The following is a 22,080-nucleotide window of genomic DNA, read 5'->3' as shown; positions in this document are numbered from 1 at the left end:
TTGGTTCTCAATTTCTTTTCTTCTCTTCTCCTAAAACCCCCAACTAGCCCTCCCTGATTTCCAGATCACACATCCCTCAATCACTTGGTTTAGTAGGAAAAAAAAATATTATAGAAGAGATTAAACTGGAACATGGAGGAAAACAAACAATAAGGAAAAAACAAAGAAAGAAAGCAAATATGCAATATGGTGGAATGGAACAAATTTGCTGACATGCTCCCAATACAGTTTCCTCTATTTATTCTTTTTCTCTTACTTTCTGCACTATTTTAATAACAGAATTGTTGAAAATAGCATCATTGAAACATTAAATAAAAGAAAAAATTAAGTACAGAAGATAAGGGAACACCAACAAGGAGGGGTTTTGAAAGTTTATATGACTAATGTATTATATAATTACAAGGGGAAAAAATTCTACAAAACAGAATCAAAATTTTATATTTAATACTTATTTTATGTTCTATTTCATATGTGCAAATGCCCATTTTATTTGATATTCTTGTGTTTTAAATGATATATATATATATATATATATATATTTTTTTTTTTTTTTTTAAATCCCATATACTGATTCGTGATAAATCCACCCCTCCTGCTACCAAAAGGCATCTCTACTAGTTCATGGAGAAGCTAACTATCAAAATGATCTGTGACTTTATCAGCCTCTCAGCTTTCCACATAGTTTTCCTTAATCTTAATATGCTCCCAAATAAAAATTGAATACACACACACACTCATACACATACAAACATACACACTCATTTCTATATATCCTAGTGAGCTTCCTGTCATTTAAACTAAAAATTCCTTCCGAGACAAAAATTTTATTTTTTCATCTTTTTTTTTTTCCTGTTCTAACAATAGAATAGTTGGGAACTCTGTCCCAAATTAGTTCAAAAGATAAAAAAAAAAAAAAGACTAAAGCTATTATATACATATACACATATATATGACACTAGCACTATTGTTTATGAACTATTTTTTTTTAATGACAATCTTTATCCTAGACAATCAAGACCATTGAGTAAAGTAATCTCAGGGCTAATATCAGTTTCCTTGCCATAGTAGTCATCCACACCCATAGAGTTTTGTCCTAATAACACTTGATTATCTAATTCTCCCTAAGAATTTCCACTAAAAGTTGCTGAACTGTCACTATTTAAATATGTTGTTATTAATATTTGACTTTTTTTTTCATGGAACGTTGGGGTAGGGGTAGAGTTAGTCTAGAATTGTGATTTCATAAAAAGAAGTTCATTATTGGGAAACTTCCTCTACAACATTCTTAGAAAATTGCTGATTATCCCAAAATGTTAAGGGCTTTGCTAACAATCACCCTGACAATATGTGGCAGGGGCTAGACTTGAAACCCTGTCAAGGAACCAGGTGGTACAGTGGATTAGACTGCTGGGCCTAGGAGCAGGAAAAACAAAATCCATCCTCAGAAAACTCCTAGCTATGTTTCCCTGGGCACATCACTTTGCCTCAGTTTCTTCATCTGTAAACTGGGGATAATAATAGTACTAACTTCCCAGAATTGTGAATCAAATGAGATAATAATTATAAAATTTTAGCATAGTTCCTGACATATAATATGAGCTATGTAAATATTAGTTATTATTATGATTATTCCAACTATCCATTTTGACATGGCATTTCTTGGATTATTATTTAAAAATTAAGTGGGCACAAGGAAAGAAACAAGGAAAGAAACATGAGATTCCTCAGTAAATCAGCAATTCAGAATGGATAACTACTATTCAGATAGCTTAGTTTAAGCTCTACTCCCTATGGTGAGAGAGCTATGTTATCAATTCAGGGATGAAATAGTTATTGGCTTGTTAACTTTATAACTTCCAGGTTGTTGGTAGAGAAGTGACTGGTAGAATTCACTCTGGTGAGGTCATCTTATAATTGCTAATAATAGCATCCTGCGTCTGACTCTAAACTCAGTGTTCTGAACTGTTAAAGACCAATAACCACATAGAAAAATGATCCAATATTAAACTGAAATTGTTATAATATTCCAAAAGGAGAAAATGCAATGCAATAATTGAAGCATTATCCCAGATAAATATTCAAAGAAACCTAAAATGTTATTACTTCAAGCATTTGGCTTACCTAGCAATTTTTTTTTTTTTAAACACAGCACCTAATAAAAAGAATGAGCTCTTTATCCCAATGTTTAATTCATGGTAGAACCTTTAAATATTTATGAAATTTCCTCACATTTTTGTTTAGTTAATGGAGTAGATTGTCTAGTTTGTTGAGAGCAAGGAGTGTGATTCAGCACAAGCTACTCTGTCTTTTTGCTTACTTAAAAATAGAATTAAAGCCTTCTCAAAAATTCGGTGTTTTTCTTAAAATCATATTGCCAGAGATATACATAGGCATGTTTTTTGAAGCCTACTTATTACTGGGCACAGAATAGGAAATAAATATTTATTGATTTGCCTTTTACATACAGTACATAATTGTAAATCTATAAAATTAAAAAGCTTCACTATAACCTCTGTAAGATCATTGCAAGCACTAAAATTCAGCAACCCCCTGATTATCCTGAATGATGGAAGATAAAAAATTAGAGAGCAAGTCAAGATTATTAATATATATTATTTGACTTTGTAATAAAACAAGTTTTCTCCTTGCATTAATTTTTGTCTCCAACTACTTTGGCAGGCTATAACTTTAGCTGTCTTTATTATAATAACAGCAGTTTATGTTTCTAATGCTTTAAAGTTGGCAAAGTACTCTTCATAATAACCCTGTTTGATAGCTAGTACAATTATTTTCACTCTCTTTTTCATAGATAGAGAAACTAAGGCCTAAGAAGCAAACTTAGTTGCTTAAAGAAAGATATACCTGGTAAAGAAACAGATCCAGGTGCTTTGGTCCCAAAATCAGTGTTCTTTGATCTATTTCATAATAATTTCTAATATTTCCTACTATAGGAACTTTCTTATTTGCTATGTCTAATATGCTGGGGATTAAGAAACTGAACAGCCAAGGTTCTTATTCAACAACAGACTTAAATGGGAAACAATGAAATTTCAAATGAGGGTCTAAATTTAATCTCTTAATTCAATACTATATATTTCAGAGAGTTGGAGGAAGTCTAGAAATCTGGACGAATGAAGTGGTTCTTCTATCCATCATCTTCCCTGCTTTCTTGGAAATGAAGTGAAAAAAAAATGTATTAATTTGACAGGTAAAGTAACTAGAATGAGAAGATTTGTTTTTACATCAAAACTGAAGGTCATTTACATAATATCCTTTGGTCAGATTAAAATAATTAAACATAATTGGTCCTTAATCAATTAATTAATAGATGCAAGACTCCCATTCTTACCTGTATCAAAGCATATTACTAATCCATGCTGGTTAATCAAGGCAAGTAAAAGTCTGAGATTCTTGCCGACAATACCTCTCTCCTCTAGTATCAGATTACAATTTTTAAAATAAATTTGACTCTGGATTAATACATTTTAAAGAATTAATGTTGAAAAATACTAGCACTGGGTTTTTGAATGATTTTTAAAAAAAGTAAAGGTGAAATTTTTTTTGTCATTTTATTGTCTCATTTAATATGAAATATTTATTTGCATCCATAAAATCAAATATCTATTTAAATATTATATGATGTATAGAACTATAGAGCTGAAATGAAATTCAAGAGACTAACACTAATTCAGAAAGTAAAAGTCAATATTCATTTATTCATTCCTCATATGTTGAGAGAATGCATGCCAAAGAATGCCTACTTAGTATAGAACTCTTAAGATATATACATACAGGTAATGAATTATACTCTTCTTTGTTCTCTAGAAGCTCTTTTGAGGTCTCTTTCATATTGGCTGCTTGCTCTGCAAAGGAAATCTCTAAGTTGATGTCCGTTTCAGAAACAGGTACATCTTCAGGCAGATGTGGGCTGTTCTTCTCACTGATCTCAAGGTTAGAGGCCAGATCTGGACATGAGACCCCAAAACAAGAATATTATAAATGTTATTTTTCTGTAGTTATTTCTTCTGCAAAGCAAATCATGAATCTCTGATGTATTAGACGATCATTAACAGTTACTATGTCTGAAAAAAAAACAATCATAACTAGCATTTATACAGTTCTTCAAAATATGCAAAGAGCTTTTATACATGTTATCTCATTTGATCCTTATTTTTTAATCCCCATTTTATAGATAAGGAACCTGAGGCTGAGAAAGATCAAGTGATTAGTCCAGAGTCACACAGGTAATAAATGTGAGATAGGATTTGTCCCCAAGTCCACTATGCCACTTAGCAACCATAATGAAAACTATTACATGGTGGATATGTCAAGATATTTTTTTCAGAAATGGCCAGACTGGCTTTCAGGGAAAAAAACATGCTAGCCATCAGTCTTTCTAACTTCATAAAAACTGATAAGGAGGGTTCTACTCCAAAGAGATAGAATTTGAAAACTAAAGGTAATCTTAGTTACCCCTTGAAGGATTGAAGAACTTTAGTGGTGCTATTTAAACATAAAAAATAAGGTGATAAATGGAAAATCCAGAAAATAAATTGGAAAATGGTACATAACAAAGGGACATTCCAAGGAAGTATACACATACTGATTTATTGGCCCTTCTCTATATATACCCATACTTACATGCCTTGGATTAGATTATATTAAAAAAAACAAAAAACAACAAAAAAAAAAAAAACCACTAAAAGTGGCCATCAACTTTACCAAACTAATGAACAAGTTAATAAAGTGGAGTTGTATATTAAATGTGCATTTGGTTAGCAAAGGAGGCACAAGATTGACTAGGATTCTTTAATAGCACCAATACCATATTTCTCTACCTGTTTGGTGCTAAAAAAATTTCCTGGAAAAAAAAAAAAAACTCCTTCCCCACCCAACCTGCCCTTTACTGGAATTTCACCTACTTAGTATTCTGAGAATTTCAAAGCCAGAAGTGCCAAAAAGCTAATAGCTGTGAGTCAGGGCTGGAGCCAGCTGGTACCAAAACAAACTGGTAGAAGAGTACAAAGGCACCCAGAGGATCCTTGGGCCATATTAATCAGAAATGTTCTGAACTTCATCATCATTTCCAAGGATTAGTTGTTCTCCCCTCTCTATTCATGACAATCTACATTAATATTCTAAACTTCTCTGCTGAAACAAGCTGCTTTAATTTCTGATGATGAGCCTTCTAAGGAAAACTCTCCAGGAAACTTTTCGGTTTTGAATATTGCACATACTGAAACAGCCTGGGTGAGAACTGTTGCATTGTGGTTTGTTCTGATTTTTTTCATTATATTCACTCTGTTCACAGTTTAAAAGCTCTGAGAAGCCTAATAAAAGCATTCACACTGGCACTCAGTCATAAAGGAGTTTAATGAATTTTTGAAAGATCCCTGGAGAAAATTAAACAAATACAGAAATTTGGATGGAAATTAAAATAAAGGTGTTTGGGAAGAAATCAAGATATCAATCATTTATGTTTATGAGTATGTACATTATAAAAAAAAAAGAAAGAATATAAATGTAGCTTTTTGTTGTTGTATAGGTTTTTTTTTTTAAGCTTTGTCCAACTATTTGTGACCCATTTCTTGGCAAAAACAGTGAATGCTTTGCCATTTCCTTTTCCAGAGTATTTTATGAGACAAATAGAGATAAATTATTTGCCCAGGGCCACATAACTAGTAAGTGTCTAAAAAGGGATTTGAACCCATAAAAACACCTTCCTGACTTCTATCTACTGCATTACCTATTTATTTTCTCCCCAAAACCCACTTACATTGAATTTCAGCTAATGAAGTTCATCTTATGCCCTTTACTCTCAAAGAAGCATGAATTTAAAGCTTTATCACTATTGCTATTATTAATAATAAAAGTGATAATAACATATCTAAATCTGAATGAGAAAAGCAAACATCATTTATGATTTTTACATAATGCTGCTATTTCTCCTAAAAACCAAACTTAACCTATGAATAAATTTTTCAATATTGGCATCCTATTAACTGTTAATTTTTTGTTTTGTTTTGAAGTGGCAACCAAAGGGTCAAGGCAACGATTTTATTTTTTTCCATTACATTTTGCCCCTGGTTTATTCTGGTTTGTACTTTTCTGTGAATGTGTGCTCGTTACCTAGGAAACAGCTGTAAAGAAGAAAGCTGATTGGCCACTTTTTAAATTAGCAACTATTTTGTACTATCTTATATGCAGCTAAGAATTTTTTGAAGAAAATATTGTCCTCCCTGACTATTCCCCCACGAAAAAAAAATCACAATGAAGATAGTAATTGGGTTTTTTTTTTTTTTAAAGCAATTAGTTCTTGCTTGCAAAGAATACTTTGTAGTAGAAGAAATGGGACAGGAATAAAGACAGAAAACACACATATGAAACGAAAACTTCCTCCCCCACACTGAGAAAAAAAGAACAGTGAGCAGAAGTATATGTTAACATAGATGCTATATAACTAATCATCCGGTTGTTATACAAAGATTAATTTCTTTCAAATTAAAATCCAACATTTGAATATATAATTTACCACCAAGCAGCCAAACTAGTGATAAATCATATTCATCACAGAATAATAATTGAATTATTGTTTATTGTCAGATGGGAACTAACACAAGGTACTAAGAGAAGCCATTTGGCTCTTGTATTAAATTCCCAAGGTGTGAATTGCTTTATTTCCTTTCCCTTGGTTTCCCATTTTTTAGGATTGAGTCAGATGCCATAGATACCTTCTTAAAGATCATTTTTCTCTTACCATTCATACTCATGTTACAAAAATCTAAAAGGAACGTTTAGTAAAATTGTTTCCTCTTTCTCAAAGGACAAGCTAGAAGATAATAAAACATTTTTTTAAGAATGATGGATTTTTCATTATAATTTGTATTATATTTATTCACTAAGAATATTATGCCATTAACATGGAGAAAGTTTGCGTGTCCAATAATGGGCAAATATTCTACATATAATTAAGACCCATTTTCAAATATAAAAAGCTCTGCATTTAACACTAGAACAGTCTTATAGTTATCTAAATTAGAGAACAAAAAATGATTTAAATTAACATGTATAAAAATTGTGTGTCAGAAACTCCATTCTCTATGAATCATAGCACCTCCCACTCTCAGGGAGCTGTTGGGACAGTCATACTTTTGATTGAATCCCAGGCAGTGTTTTCCCATCATTCTCTTCAGATTTTTCCACTGTTTGCCTAACACTGGTTTCTTTACTGGCTGAAAAAGAGCAAGAAGAGCACTGAACACAGGTGCAGTTGTAAACACTGGGAGACTAGCATGGCTTTACTTGAGTTTAATTGATTCTCTTGTTATGTTAATTTGAGGATCTGGGCCCACTTCACAGTATGCAGGCCAAAACAGATGTAAATCAGGGAACAAGTAGGTCACACTACTCCAGCCTGTTTGATACAAGCACAGCTTCTGGCAAGAGCTAACATGATGAATTGGCCTTTTAGAACTTCCCACTCTTATAGACTATAGCCTGGAATCCAAGAAAGGGGGGAGAAATCCATGGTCAAGTTCTCTTCTATGATTGGGTGATTGACAGCCACAAAAACCATAAAAACCCAAAGTACAGTTATCCCTTCAACATTGCAGGGACCAGTACCCCTGAGGTCTAGAAAAGCTGTTTAAAATTTTTTGGCTCTCTCTTTGTGTCAAAGAAGAAGTTGATTTTTTTTCTTTTTGTTTTATTAGGTATTTAAAGTACCTTATTGTAAAAATAGGGTTAATTATTTGATCATAGACTTTGTGTCATCTGTGGCTTCTGCAAAACTCCCCCAAAATTCCCATTCAATTACTCATGTCAATGCATGATATATGCATGCATGAAAGTCATGATGTGAAAGGAATAACTGAATACATTCATGCTACCATAAACTGTCCATCTCTAGCTTTAAACCAGCATTCTGACAGTCCATACTTATATTTCCCTATCAATGAAAGATTTTCTGATTAAAAAAAAAAAAAAAAAAAAAAGACTTGGGGGGGGAAAGGTAAGGAGAAGAACAGGGGAAGGAAAAGTTACCTTTGGAGACAATTGGTCATTTTATAACAACATGAAATTTTGTACCCACAGAATGAAAATAAAACAACTACACACATGTATTTGTGTGTATACATACATGTGCATGTACATGTGTGTATATACACACATACATGAACATATGATAGTAATAACTGGTTTTTATATAGTGCTTTTAAGGTTTAAAAAGGGCTTTTCAAATATCTCATTTGGGGTAACTAAATGGCTCAGTGGATAGGCGTACTGGTTCTGGAGTCCAGAGGACCTGAGGTCAAACCAGGCCTCAGACACTTATACTTTCTAGTTATATGATTGTGACCAAGTCACTTAACCCCAATTACTTTGCATAAAAGAAACTGCAAATATTATCTCATTTGCTCTCCTTGGTAATTCAATGATTTCCCAACTGAAGTAAATAGGACACTGAGAATGAAAGGTCCAATAATTGATTTGCCACCTTTTCCTAATAATTGACAGTAGAATTGAAAAAATGAACTCTAAAAGCTCCTTTGAACTAAGGAGTATAATAACTCCTTTGAACAATTCTAAGATTTTAATTGAACATTTTTAGAGAAAGATTAGAAAATTCCTTACAGGAAGACCTTACACTTAAGATTTGTTGGTAGCCTCAACTGACTTTCTATTGCTATTTCCTCTATCTCTTTTACTGGATTCTCAATTTTCAGCCACAATCTAACTGGTCTGCATTCTATATGCTATTTGAGACTTATAATAACTTTGTGAAGTGGGTGCTATAACAATGTAAGCATAGTAGGAATAGTAGTAGGAAATAGTAGTAATAATATTATTAGTATAAATAAATAGTAGGAACTGAGGCTGAGAGATAAAGTGACTTGTAGGATCTGATGCAGGATTTGAACTCCTGTTCTTCCTAACATCAATTTCAGCACTCTAAATAATGCACTCCTTAGTTGCCTTTTCCATGCATGTTTCCACTACCTAATGTGTTTCTGCACTCCAGAGAACTCCTTACTTTCCTTTTCCGGTTATTCTAATAATTTTCTGATGCTTGGAATGAATTTATCAGATTCCAATACATTCTATTCATATATAGAAGTGTCATGGACATACTACCGCTGCCACCAAATTATGAGGCCACAGTTTTACAATGCTCTATAATACCTTTTTAAAAAATCACCAAAGATTAGCTTTGAGGCATCAAACTGTGTTAGAGGACCCTCAACTCCTGAAACTTTTTCTCTGCATCCTTTCAGTACGTATATATCATAGCCTGATTCCATGAATAAAGAAACCCAGATATTGAGTGCAAGAATGCATGTCTGACAAGACCCCCGACAGTCATCAGGACAACTGAACTATGCTGTGTAATAAACGACTGCTAATTAAAATCCTAAATCCAACCTTTTCAGTATAATACGAGAAACTCAATATATTACAACTTGGAAATAGTAAAATTGCTGCATTTCTATTTAACAATAATTAATAGTAAAGAGTATCTCTTATTGTCAATTTTATGTAGTTGAATTTTAAATTCTTTTAAAAATTACACATGTGAAAATGTATCTCACATAGGGACAAAGAAAAAAATAATAAAGAAACAAGAAATAAAATTCAGTAGGAATATGCACCATTATTTTTACATAAGAAATTTTCAGCCTTTCAAAAATCAATCTAATACTATTTATTGAATAATAATAATAATAAAAGAAAGTGATAATGATAACTAATTTCATATAGCATTCATTGTGTCCTAGGCTCTGTACTAAGTACTTTACAATTATCTCATTTGATACTCACAAGAATCCAGGGATGTAGGAGCTATTATTATCTCCATTTTACAAGGCAAACAAATAATAAATGACTTGCCCAGGCTCACAAGTGTTCAGAATGGATTTGAATTCAGGTTTTCCTGGAGTCAGGTTTTCCTGACTCCAGGCCTACCTAGCTGTATATTTGAATGCCTCAAATATAAAGTCCCTTTGAGATTATCCTTTATGGAACAATACTTTAGTGTTTTCTATATAATATTCTCAGCAGAAAGTGAATTTTCTAACAGGTCATGAATTTTTATTCAACCAATAATGGGAAAAATAAAAGAGAAATGGCACTACCTACCATGTTTTCCTTTATATTTGTTTTCATCTGTCCTGACAGAGTCCAACTCACTACCATCTGGAACCTAAAGACAGAAAATAAGTCATTTTGTCAGACTGAATTACAAACAGAAAATATATACATATCATTATAAATACAGTAATTCTATTAATCTTAGACAATGGAATGTTTACTGGAATTGTATCAAGTTAAACAAATACTAAGCTTACTAATCAGCTAACAAATAATCCCTGTGTGTTGGAAAATGTGGAAAACACTGAACTTATTGGCTTTTGGGGAGAATTGCCACAGCCACCACCACCATCATCAAGAAATTCACAACCAAGTTAGAGAAAAGCATATATATGAGTCAATGTATGTACACATGTGCATGCATGCACACACACACACACAGAGTTCTTCAGTTATTTTTCAGTTGTGTCTGGCCCTTGGTGATCCCATTTGGAGTTTTCTTGCCAAAAATACTAGAGTAGTTAATCATTTCCTTTTCCAGCTCATACAACAGATGAAGGAACTGAGTTAAGTGCCTTAAGTGTCCAAGTCAACACAGCTAGTAAATGTCTCGGGTCAGATTTGAACTCAGGAAGATTAAGTCTGGTGCTCTACCCAATATGCCATCTCACTGTCCCTTCTCCCCACCTCTCTATTTCTTTAGCGGCATCATGTCATCAGCATGTATACTCCTATCCACTACTTACTTAGACCTTGTCAAAGTCCTCCCTAAAGGTCCCCAATTCATTGGAGGCTATACATTCTGTCTTTTAAACCATTATGGATTCTAATGGCAACTGTTTACCTGTTTGCTCTTTTGCTACATAAAGGACCAGCAAGGGGAAGCTAGGTGGTGCAGTGGATAGAGCACCAGCCCTGAAGTCAGGAGGACTCGAGTTCAAATCTGGCCTCAGACACTTAATACTTCCTAGCTGTGTGACCCTGGGCAAGTCACTTAACCCCAATTGCCTCAGGGAAAAAAAAGACCATCAACCTCTTTTTTTCAATCATAGAATCATAGAATTGGAAGGAATTTTAGTCTAAAATCTCATGTTACATGAGTGTGTGTGTACTTATTTGAAAATTACTGCTGGTGACATGTTTTACCCAGCAATTTTTCTTTGTACGGAGCTTGGGGAAAGGAGTGCTACTGTGAGTTAATGGACATTTAACTTGCTCAAAGTTATAGTTAGTGTCAGTATCTGAGGTTGCTGGAGGTCTAACTCAGACCTGTAGAATGGATCTCTTCATGTGAGAGGATGATGATGATACAAGGAGATTGAGAGGCAGTTACAGTCTATGACCTCTCTCCTCTTTCCTCTTCCCTCCAATTTATTTCATTCTCAAACCACAAGGAACACCTGCATCAGCAAAGGCTGCTTTGCAACTCCTTCAAGTGTTATGATCCACAGCTGTGAAGGCTCTCAGAACTGACCTGCCCTTTCACTTAGGCATGGTCCTTAATTCCCCTTTTTTTTGTTTTATGAGACAGTAATTATTTTTCTCCCACAACATGGTCAGTAAGTTTGTGCCTTAGTTCTTATCTGACTCCACATGCTAAGGTATCTGAGTCCGCATGCTAGAGAGTGCAAACAGCACTATAGCAGGTGTTGAATCTTGTGAGATATCATAGAGGCAAACTTTCAAACCAAGAAGAGGATTGTAGTCAGAATAGGCATTTTTCATAAGTCTCTCATCAGTCTCCTGGCTTTGATGTGTTGGCCCATTTAATAACTCTGACTAAAAAAAGTCTTACTGGGTCTCTTCTTCCTTTCCTTCCTCACATGTTACCGAAGGAACTCTGGGAGGATCTACTCACAAACAGCTCTTGAGTGCTGCTGCTTATTTCTTATGTTTCTTGTGTCTCACATTCAGGCGCCATATGTGCTTTCTAGAGCCCCCAAAGTGGGGTGACAAAATAAACCTCTAGACTAGCTCTCTGGAGGATCTCGGGACCAGCCTTGGTCTTAGTGGAGGAGTGAAGAAGGCAGGAGAGCCACTAACATGGTCAAAGATGGAGTGTTTACAAGTCCTCTCAGCCCATAAATACCTTAGTATTTAAAATTTAAAGGATTACATCACTACTGCACATTAAGTATGTGCCAACTAGAGAACCAGAATATCATCACATCATACTGAGCAAGTGCTAACTATAAGTACCCTGCTATACATATATAAATTCCTCTTATTCTTAAGTACCTCTTGCTTCAAGTAGAACACAAGTGGCCACACCTTCCTTGACTTTTCAGGAAGGGTGGGGAGCCAAACCAGACTTTGTCAGCAGGTTCCCTCAGGGCTGAAGGATCTTATACCTTGCCCAGAGTTCCCCCACTCTCTGCAGCCCTCTACACAGGTTGTCTTGACTTATAGGTTGAGTGGTCTATTCCTTAAGTCACCTAGCTGTCCCCCAACTCTCAGTGGTTTCAAACAAACTGAAAGATGGGGGTCACCAATAAACTCTACAGAAGGATCCCTATGTTCACTTATAGACTCAGAAAACCATATATCAACATCATCAGTGTTCTCTTGTGTTTTTATTTACTTTGTTAAATAATTGCCAATTATATTTTAATCTGGTTTGGCTGCATCCAGGAGGCTTGCTTTTCTATATTTGATCTCTCTGCTTTAGCCAATTTAGTTACATCATACATCTTTCAATGAATCCTTGGCTCATCTATAATTTTACTTTTCCTGAAATCAGGGTCATCTCTGAATCACTGAAATTTGGATTCACTAAAGAATATTAGTGTTTACAATAAATTTTATATAAATTCCAATTCTCTGAGAGTCTCCCAGGGTTTATAGGAAGAAGATTACAAGTGCAGCCAAAAGCCTTCCATCAGGTAGGAGTGACCAATTTGAATTTTCTTCATCATATATATATATATATATATATATATATATATATATGGAATTTGCATAGTATTAATATAGTAACAAATTAATAGGAAAGATAGGTAAATCACAGGATTTGGAATCAGGAAAACCTGAGTTCAAATGTAACCTCAGACACTTTTTAGTTGTGTGACCCTAGCAAATCCTTTACCCTGTTGGTCTCAGTTTCCCCATCTGTAAAATTATATAAAAAAGGAAATGGGAAACCACTCCAGTATCTTAACCAAAAAAAGCCCCAAAATGCTGGCACTAAAGAATGAGTCATGACTGAAAATGACTGCAAAACAACAACAATGAATTAAGATTAACCAAATCATTCCAATCCTACATATTAGTCAATGTGTATTCCCTGAACACAGAAGGTTAATACTCCAGTTACAATTCCAATTTATATTCTACCACCTGAAACCTGCTGAGATTTATACTCCCTAATGTCTGGGTGCAGAAGCTAAACTCAAAAAAAAAAAAAAAAAGTTGATGAAATGTCTCAAAAGATTTTGTAGGTTCAGACTATCTCCAAATCCAGAGACAAAGATTTTATTAAAATACCATTAATGGTGGGCTTAGTTCCAAAAGGGAGTTTATATAGAGAAAACCAGGTGCTTTATGTCACTGATCTTAAAGGTAGAGTTGGGATGATGTCATTACTATTACTCATTAGCTTCTAGATGCCACTGATATGCTAATTTTATAGTTTAAAGGTAGAGTTGGGGAGTGCTGAGATTGTGTATCTCACGTCAGGCATACTATCACAGCTGGCCATAAAATGTAAACTAAGACAAGAGAAAGACTACTAGAATTCCTTTAGAGCCAGACCATAAAATGTGAAGTAGGACAAGATAATCTAAAGATAGAGAGACAGTATACTTAAAACAGACAACTTGGAGCCTGAACCATTTCATCAGGCAGCCTGGTAGTTACAATCACATCAGTGACATCACTAAACTGGAGGCACCAGGTGTGTTTTTCCAACCACTCAGAGAAAAGATAAAAGAAGCACTAAAACAGATGTGTTTCCATATTGTATCTGCCATTACCTTACTGATCAAAATCAATTAGAAATACCTACAACTGGACATGGAATTTCAGATAAAGGCAATAAAATCTACATGAATGGTGTTGAGTTGTATTACTCTTGCTCAAAAAAAAAAAAAAAAAAAAAAAAAGATAATAATATTGTGACCTCAACCTTCCCAGATAATCCAGTGGAAGAATATCCTGTAGCTGAGAAAATATGGCCAATATTTCTACTTCAACATCTAAAGACACATTTTCATGCACTGGACTTGAATTGTTTTCTTTAGCAATCGAGGATGACAGGGCAGATGGCATTCATTTCTGGAGTGAATTTCCTTGTGTCAGCAAAACTTCACGTGAAAGTATTTAAAAATGAGGCATCCATACACCCTCAACTCCTATAGTTCATATACATATAAACACAGCTGGCTGAAGTCTGCCGCAGTTGCTAAATGTACAAAACAGATTATCACAAATGCAATACAGGTTCATAAGAAGCACTGAGTTCTCAACTAATAATTTTATTAAATATCTTTTATTATTCAGTGTGGACTTTGAACAAATTAACACTATTTAATTTGCATTTTTTTTTCTAGTCTGGTGTCTCCATCAACAGATTCCAGACCATCTGGTTCAAGAATTTACTAGAATTTTATTTTTTAAATATTGTTGCTATGAACTTTGAGAGGTGTCATGCTTACTGAGACTAGTAGGCATGTGATTGCATAGATTTTACTCGGTCTATTTTCTCACCCTTCTCCTTAAGGAGACCCTTTCCTCATTGCCAAGAGGAAAAGATTTGGCAGCTAAGGGCAACACCAGTTTAGAACATAAACTTGTTTGCAAAATCTCATGGAGGAGGGCGGTGTAAGATTATGAGCAATATTGGCTCATAAAACAGTGAGAAGCACCACAGGGAAAAACAAGTTTACAGCAAGTTTGGCAAGAGACCCAACTAAGTCATGCTAAGGGCATTAAAAATGAAACTGGATGAAGGACAACATACCAAAAAAAAAAAAAAAAAAAAAAAAAAAAGATAAGTAAAGATTTTTATAACAAACTTTTTTCCCCTCCAATAAAAAAAGAACTTCCACATCTGGAATCACGACATCAGAGTTACAGATGTGCTGTAGGAGGAAGAAGAAATACTAGTAGAGAAAACAAAGATGGTGGTTGGACCAAATATACATGGAAATGGGCATTGCTGGAAGCAATTCAACTTCAAGGATACAGAAGGACTAATTCTTAAAGTGTGAAAGAGGAGAGCTTGAAATACTTGGGGGAATAGATGCTTTAATTTCCCACTCTACCTCCATCCAACTATCAAAAATGTCCAAATAAATCAGAGATGCAGTTTTCTGTGAGAGCAGAAAAAGAACAGATACATCTTTCTTTATGCATATGGGATGGATTATTTCCAGACTCACCAGTTATGTCTTCTCTTCATTAATATTATCCAACCAACAGCAAAAAATAACACTTACTTTTTCTGTTGACTCTCTCTGTTGAGCAAAGATGTCTCTGACATCAGGGATTTGGTACTGCTTGTTTTTCTTCCTCATTGTCTGGGAGACAGTCTCAAATCTTTTCTGTACTGCTGCAGTCTGAGTCCGGGTCAATGTTGATAAGAATACCATGCTTTCTTGAGAATCTCCAGCACAGTCTCCAAAGAGGTTTGACAAACCAGCTTCTTTTAGCCATTCCTCTTCTAATTCTCCCTCTAAGTCAAGAGGGAAAATAGTGTTCAGATCAATAAAGACTGAGGAAATTTCCATTATAAAGGAAAACATATCCTAACAAAATTCTTCCATCTCATTTCATCACACCTCACTTTGTAAGAAAAGTTATCCATCCATTTGGCCAAAAAAAGATATCAAAAAAATAAGCAAAACCTCACTGTTTAGGTGAGCCAGAATTAAAAAAAAAAAAAATTCTAATGACCTCAGAAATAATTCAGTTTCCCAACATCTACTTTTTCCAGTCCTCCAAGAATAAAGTTAATGCTGAAATCACAATGTATATACAGCTGGGTCCTGGACTCTATTCTAGAAATCTGTCCCATAGATTTTAAGAACTCCTAATATTAGCTGGTATAAGCAAAGGAAATGGATACTGAAGAGCATCAGTCATTAAATGATTCTGTGTTTCAAAACTTTAAATTTTTCAAGTTTTATATAGTACTAGGCAGTTCTATTTTCATTGACCTTTGGACATACTTTCCCCTTAAAAAAAAAAAAAAAAAAAAAGAAGTACATTTTAGAACAGGGATGTTATTTTTAGTGACAATTAAAGTCATTCATAAGAGAGAGATTTTTAAAGTATTCTAATATTTAATTAATAAAATTAATGAAAATATTGAAACCACAAAATTGAAAGTTTTCTTTTGGAAAGAAAATCATATCATAACAAATGAGAAAACGAATTATTAGAAAAGAACTAGCTTGCTCCCTTTTTTTTTTTTTTTCCCTTAAAGTAGACCCAGTAATTTTATCACTACATGAAGGTCCTAGTGACAAAATTCCCTTTATCAGTGCAAACTTGAAACTTTCCTATAACTCATAGTCTTAAGAGAGTTGCTTGGAGCAGTGCCACTGACCCACTCTGTACTTCTTGGTTTGTTCTTTTGTAATAATCCATATGACAAAAGAGTCTACTTATCTTAGAATCACTTCTTTCACTAAAGGGAGGCAAAACTAACAAATAAAAATGCAGAGAGAAACTGTACTGGGAGTGAGGAGAAGGATTTCTAACCTTCAAAAAATTTTTTGCAAAGTTTTTTTTTTTTTTTTTTTTTTTTTTTTTAATGAGGATGTATTTTAATGAATGACATAATGCCTCATATTTACACATGCAATATAAATTAGTTCAAAAAAGGAAAAAAGTCTTACAATGACAGATGAATAGGAAGAAAATTGAACCAGAATTAACAAATAGATTTGAGAAAGCACGAAAATTTTTAAATGGATAAAGGTCCAGGGGCAGCTAGGGGGTGCAGTGGATAGAGCACCAGCCCTGAAGTCAGGAATACTTGAGTTCAAATCTGATCTCAGACACTTAACACTTCCTAGCTCTTCCTAGCTCTCTGTAACCCTGGGCATATCACTTAAATCCAATTGACTCAGGGAAAAAAAAAAAAAAAAAAAAAAAAAAGAAAGAAAGAAATGAAGGGAGGGAGGGAGAGAAGGAGGGAGGGAAGGAAAAAAGGGAGGGAAAGAAGGAATAAACAAGGAAGGGAAGAAGAAAAAGGTCCAGAAATTTTTAAATGAGCCCTTGGACTAAATTTTAAAGTTTGGAGAAAAAAAATAATTAAAGAATACTCATTAATGGAATGCTATCAACCTGGAAGGTCTTTACAGGAATGACAAAAGGCACTGGAAACCTGGCTGTCTCTCTCTCTTTCTCTTGTGGAAAGAGGACTGAGGGACTATGTATGGTTCAATGTGTTTTCATGAGGAAATTGCTGTTTTGACTACTGAGTTTTACTTAATAGTTTTTTTTTTTAATAAAAGAGGATTTAATACAGAAGGGGAATATATCAGGAAATGATGTAGACATCAAAACAAAAAGAATAATTAACTAGTTTTAAATTGTTAAATACTCTTCTATAATGCACACCAGCTGAGACTACTGAGACACCTGAAAACTACTTCAGAAAAACTATTTTTGTTCATTGTGTTTGATTTCTGAATACATATATTTTTACTGTGTTTGGGAAAAACAACCTGTGTTTCCCTGTTCAAAGTATGGTTTATATGTTTATACATATTTAATTATATTTTTTAAAAGCTGTCAATAAACAAAGGAAAAGAAATTGCATCTGTCTTGTTCAATATTTGTTTCATTGACTTGGCTTAGATGAAAACATAAAAGCATGTTTATCCACTTGTGAAAAGATATGAGAGGGATCAATTTGAAAAGGATAATAAATTCAATGGATAATAGAATTAGAATTCAAAAGTATTTCAATAGCCTGGAACAATAGGCCTAAGCAGAAAAGATTAAATTTAACAGAGATTAAGTTCTACACTAGATTTTTTCAAAGTCATCTCAGAAAGCATATGATAAGGTATGAATCTTTGTTGTTGAGTTATTTCAGTTCTATTCAATTCTTCATAACCCTATTTTGTTTCGTTTTGTTTTTTGGCAAATTTTTTGCCATTTCCTTCTTAAGCTCACTTTGTAGATGAGAAATTGAGGCCAACAGGATAAATGTCTGAAACCAAATTTGAACTCATGAAGGATGGTTGGATGGATGGATCCAACCATCATGGAAAGTAATTCTTAGCTAAGTCATTTATGAACTGGAGAAGGAATGAAAACCACTCCATTATCTTTACCAGGACAAAAAAAAAAAAAAAATGGAGTCACAAAGAGTAGAATCTGACTGAAAAAAACAGAATTTATATACATATGTTCATATATGTCATTTATATATGTATGTGTATTTTTATTTTTGTATATATCAATAATATTATAAAAAGGAGTTAGGCTTAGAACTCTGAATTGGTTTAGATATTTTTAAAAACAGTTGGAGTAATAGCCAAAAAGTTGCTACCAGATTGAGCACCTACTTTAACACAACAATGAAGCTATTATATATGTATGTATGAACTATATGTCACATATATTTATACATAAAAATATAACTTTTATGTAAGTATGGCTATGTGTTTTTGCATGTATGTCAACAAAATTATAGAAATTAGTCTAATGCTATGAATTAATCGAACTATTTTGTAAAGTAATTTTAAATAAAACCAAAAAGTTACTACTAAATAATATATGTTGTAATACAATGATACCATTAATAAGTGTGTGTACATTTAAACATATATACTTGTGTATATGTATATGTGTGCATAATAACTAAAAGAGTTCAAAGAAAAAATCCATATATACAAAGATATTTTATAGCAGATTTTTTTTTGGTAGCAAAGACCTGGAAACACATTGTGCACCCAATAATTGCATGGGGAAAGACTATTCAAAACATGATATTGTAATGCAATAGAATATTACTATACTATAAGAAATAATGAAAGGAATATATTCAGAGAAACTAGGGAAGCCATGTGGAAAGTATGTAGAGCAAAATGAGCAGATCCAGGAGAATGATATTTATAACAACAATATTGTAAAAATAACTTTGAAAAATATGCGAACTCAAATGTAGTGACCAATAACTACCGAAGATGAATAATGAAACTTGCTTCCTACATCTAGAAGAGAGATGGAAGAATGCAGGTATATAATGAGACAAATATTTTCACACAAAATCTGAATATAAACTTGTTTTGCTTAAATATATTTTATTTCCAAATGAGGTATTGATTTATTTATTTTTAGAAGAGTGAATTAAGGATGATTATAATGACAAAAAAGAAAGATGAAAATGCGATGCAAATAAAACATTTTTAAATAACATAGAGTAGTAAAGAATGACATCCATAGAAGGACATGGATAAAGAGGGAAGTGTTAATACTACAATGTTAAATTTAGTATACGCTTTTAAATATAAGCTATATTTCAACAGAGGATCACAGTGCCATATATAATCTCATTATCTACCTGCATTCCTCCATTATATAACTGCATTTCTTCCATAAAAACACTCATTTTCAATCTAATACCCTTTCATTCTAATAGTTATTGTCAAAAATCTAAAACTGAATAAAATCTAAATGAATATAAAAGATCATACCCCAAAATTTTAGAAGATTAAAAAAATTAAAAACGCATTTGTATGCCATTTGCATAATCTGCGTATTACATCTTCCCTAATAATTTTCAAGTTGAAATGTTATTATTGTTATTTCTGGGCAAGTTATTTCAAGATTTTTTCCTTCTATTTTCACTTCTGTCCCACACTCATTAGTTATATTAATATATAAATAGACTGAAACCATGTTTTATTACCATCAGGCTCTTTTACAACAACCACCTCTTGTTCTTCATGTCTATTTTCTCTGGATTTTTTGATATTTTCCAGTTCTGTCCAATAATCTTCCAAAGATATGTCATCCAATGAATCCTGGGAACTGGACCGATCAAATGGTGGCTTTTCGGTGACTTTTTTGGAGCTTTCATAGTTCATCCTATATTGGCCAGACCTACGACTATAAATTCAAAGAAAAACTATTCATTACTGAATAATAAGGAACAGTTAAAACAAAGTAAATCTCAGTTGGTAATATACCTAATAGATTAAGGAGTTCTATTTGGTCTATGATATTTTTACATGAGAATTTTACCAGTAAGGGCAGCTAGGTGGTGCAGTGGATAGAGCACCAGCCCTGAAGTCAGTAGGACCTCAGTTCAAATCTGCCCTCAGACACTTAACACTGCCTAACTGTGTGACCCCAGACAAGTCACTTAACCCCAATTGCCTCAGCCAAAAAAAAAAAAAAAAAAAAAAAAAAAAAAAAAGAGTGAGAGAGAGAGAAATCTTACCAGTAAAATTATTTAAATTTTAGGATGTCAGAAATCTGGGTTCAAATTCTGACTGTCACTTAAACCTATGTGATGACTTTAAACAAGACATTTGACCTTAAATTTCCTCATTTATAAAATAAGGAGAATGAATTAGTGAATATCTAGGGTTTTTTTCTGCTCTAAATAGTAAATGCTCTCCTGGGGAAGAATAGAGTAGAAAATATTTAAATTTCATGAATTATCTTTCAGCTTTAATATAACTACTTATATAATGAGATAGGCAACAAATTGTGTTTTTATTATAGACAATTTGTAATCATAAATAAATGAAAATGAATTAGAATTTCACAAGTAAATTTAAATTCACAAAAATCTGCTTTTTATAAGTAAACCAAGCTGAATCAACATTTTTGTACAACATAAAGCCTTCCTTGAAAATCAATTTCACTATTGGAACTAAAGCTTATACATGAGGATAAATCATTAATTTCTAGACTATTGTTCTCACCTAATAGAGATACATTCCCAATTAGTTTTATCCATAGCATATATATGGTTTTTGAAAAGGAAGAGGAACAAGAGACCAAATTGCCAATATTTGCTGAATTATGGAGAGAACAAGATGATTGCAGGAAAACATCTATTTCTGCTTCACATGAAAGCCTTGACTATGTGGACCACAAGAAAGTATAGCAAATCCTCAAAGAGATGGAAATATCAGATCATCTTAATTATTTAATTTATATGCAGACTACATCATGTGAAATGCCACATAGGATGAATCAAAAACTGGAATTAAGATTGCTGGGAGAAATATCACTAACCTCAGATATGCCGATGATCCCACTCTAGGGGCAGAAAGTGAGGAATTCTAAGAAGCCTCTTGATGAGGATAAAAAAAAAAAATGGTAGTATAAAATCTCTCTTGAAGCTTAACATAAACAACAATAACTAAGATCTTGGCAACTATTCCTATTACTTTTTGGCAAATAAAAGGAGAAAAAAATGGAAGCAGTGTCAGAATTATATTCTTGAGCTCAAGGATCACTACAAAAGGCAACCACAGACATGAAATTACTATATGACAAAACTAGATAACATACCTAGACAGAGACATCACTTATACAGACAAAGGTCTACATGGTCAAAGCTATGTTTTTTTCCAATAGCAATGTATGGCTGTGAAACTTGAACTATAAAGACAGCTGAGAATGGCTTTTGAATTGTAGTGCTAAAGTAAAATTTTGAGGGTCCCTTAAACAGCAAGGAGATCAAATCAGTAAATACTTTTAAAAAAAATTAAGACTATACAGGCAAACATTGAAGCTGAAATACTTTGACCACATATCAAGAATATGGGATTCATTGGAAAAAATCCTGATGCGTGGAAATATTGAAGGCAAGAAAAAAAAGGGGAACAGAGAGATTGAAATGGATAGATAGTATCATGGAAGCAATGAACCTGAACTTGGACAGACTTTGAGAAATAGCAGAGGATAGAAGGCCCTGGAATGCTATAAGATCTGGGCTTAAAATAAATCAGACATAACTGAATAACTTAACAAAAACAACATATGTGTTTATAGATATTTAATATGCAATGAAAC

The 22,080-nt window shown here is 33.3% G+C and overlaps 1 protein-coding gene across 1 annotated transcript in view; it reads right to left on the bottom strand.

Moving 5' to 3' along the window:
• ARHGAP18 (Rho GTPase activating protein 18) overlaps positions 1-22,080 on the bottom strand; it is a 166,869-nt gene that overhangs the window by 48,269 nt on the left and 96,520 nt on the right. The window contains exons 2-5 of the mRNA XM_074309867.1: positions 19,958-20,157; positions 15,525-15,760; positions 10,138-10,201; positions 3,793-3,965 (exon numbers count right to left, since the gene is read on the bottom strand). Of these exons, the coding sequence (XP_074165968.1) occupies positions 3,793-3,965; positions 10,138-10,201; positions 15,525-15,760; positions 19,958-20,157 (673 nt within the window). The remainder of the gene's footprint in view (positions 1-3,792; positions 3,966-10,137; positions 10,202-15,524; positions 15,761-19,957; positions 20,158-22,080) is intronic.

This window comes from Sminthopsis crassicaudata, chromosome 4 (assembly GCF_048593235.1).
Source record: "Sminthopsis crassicaudata isolate SCR6 chromosome 4, ASM4859323v1, whole genome shotgun sequence".
NCBI lineage: Eukaryota > Metazoa > Chordata > Mammalia > Dasyuromorphia > Dasyuridae > Sminthopsis > Sminthopsis crassicaudata.
The sequence above is the reverse complement of the archived record's forward strand: the minus strand, read 5'-3'. Positions and strand labels throughout refer to the sequence as shown.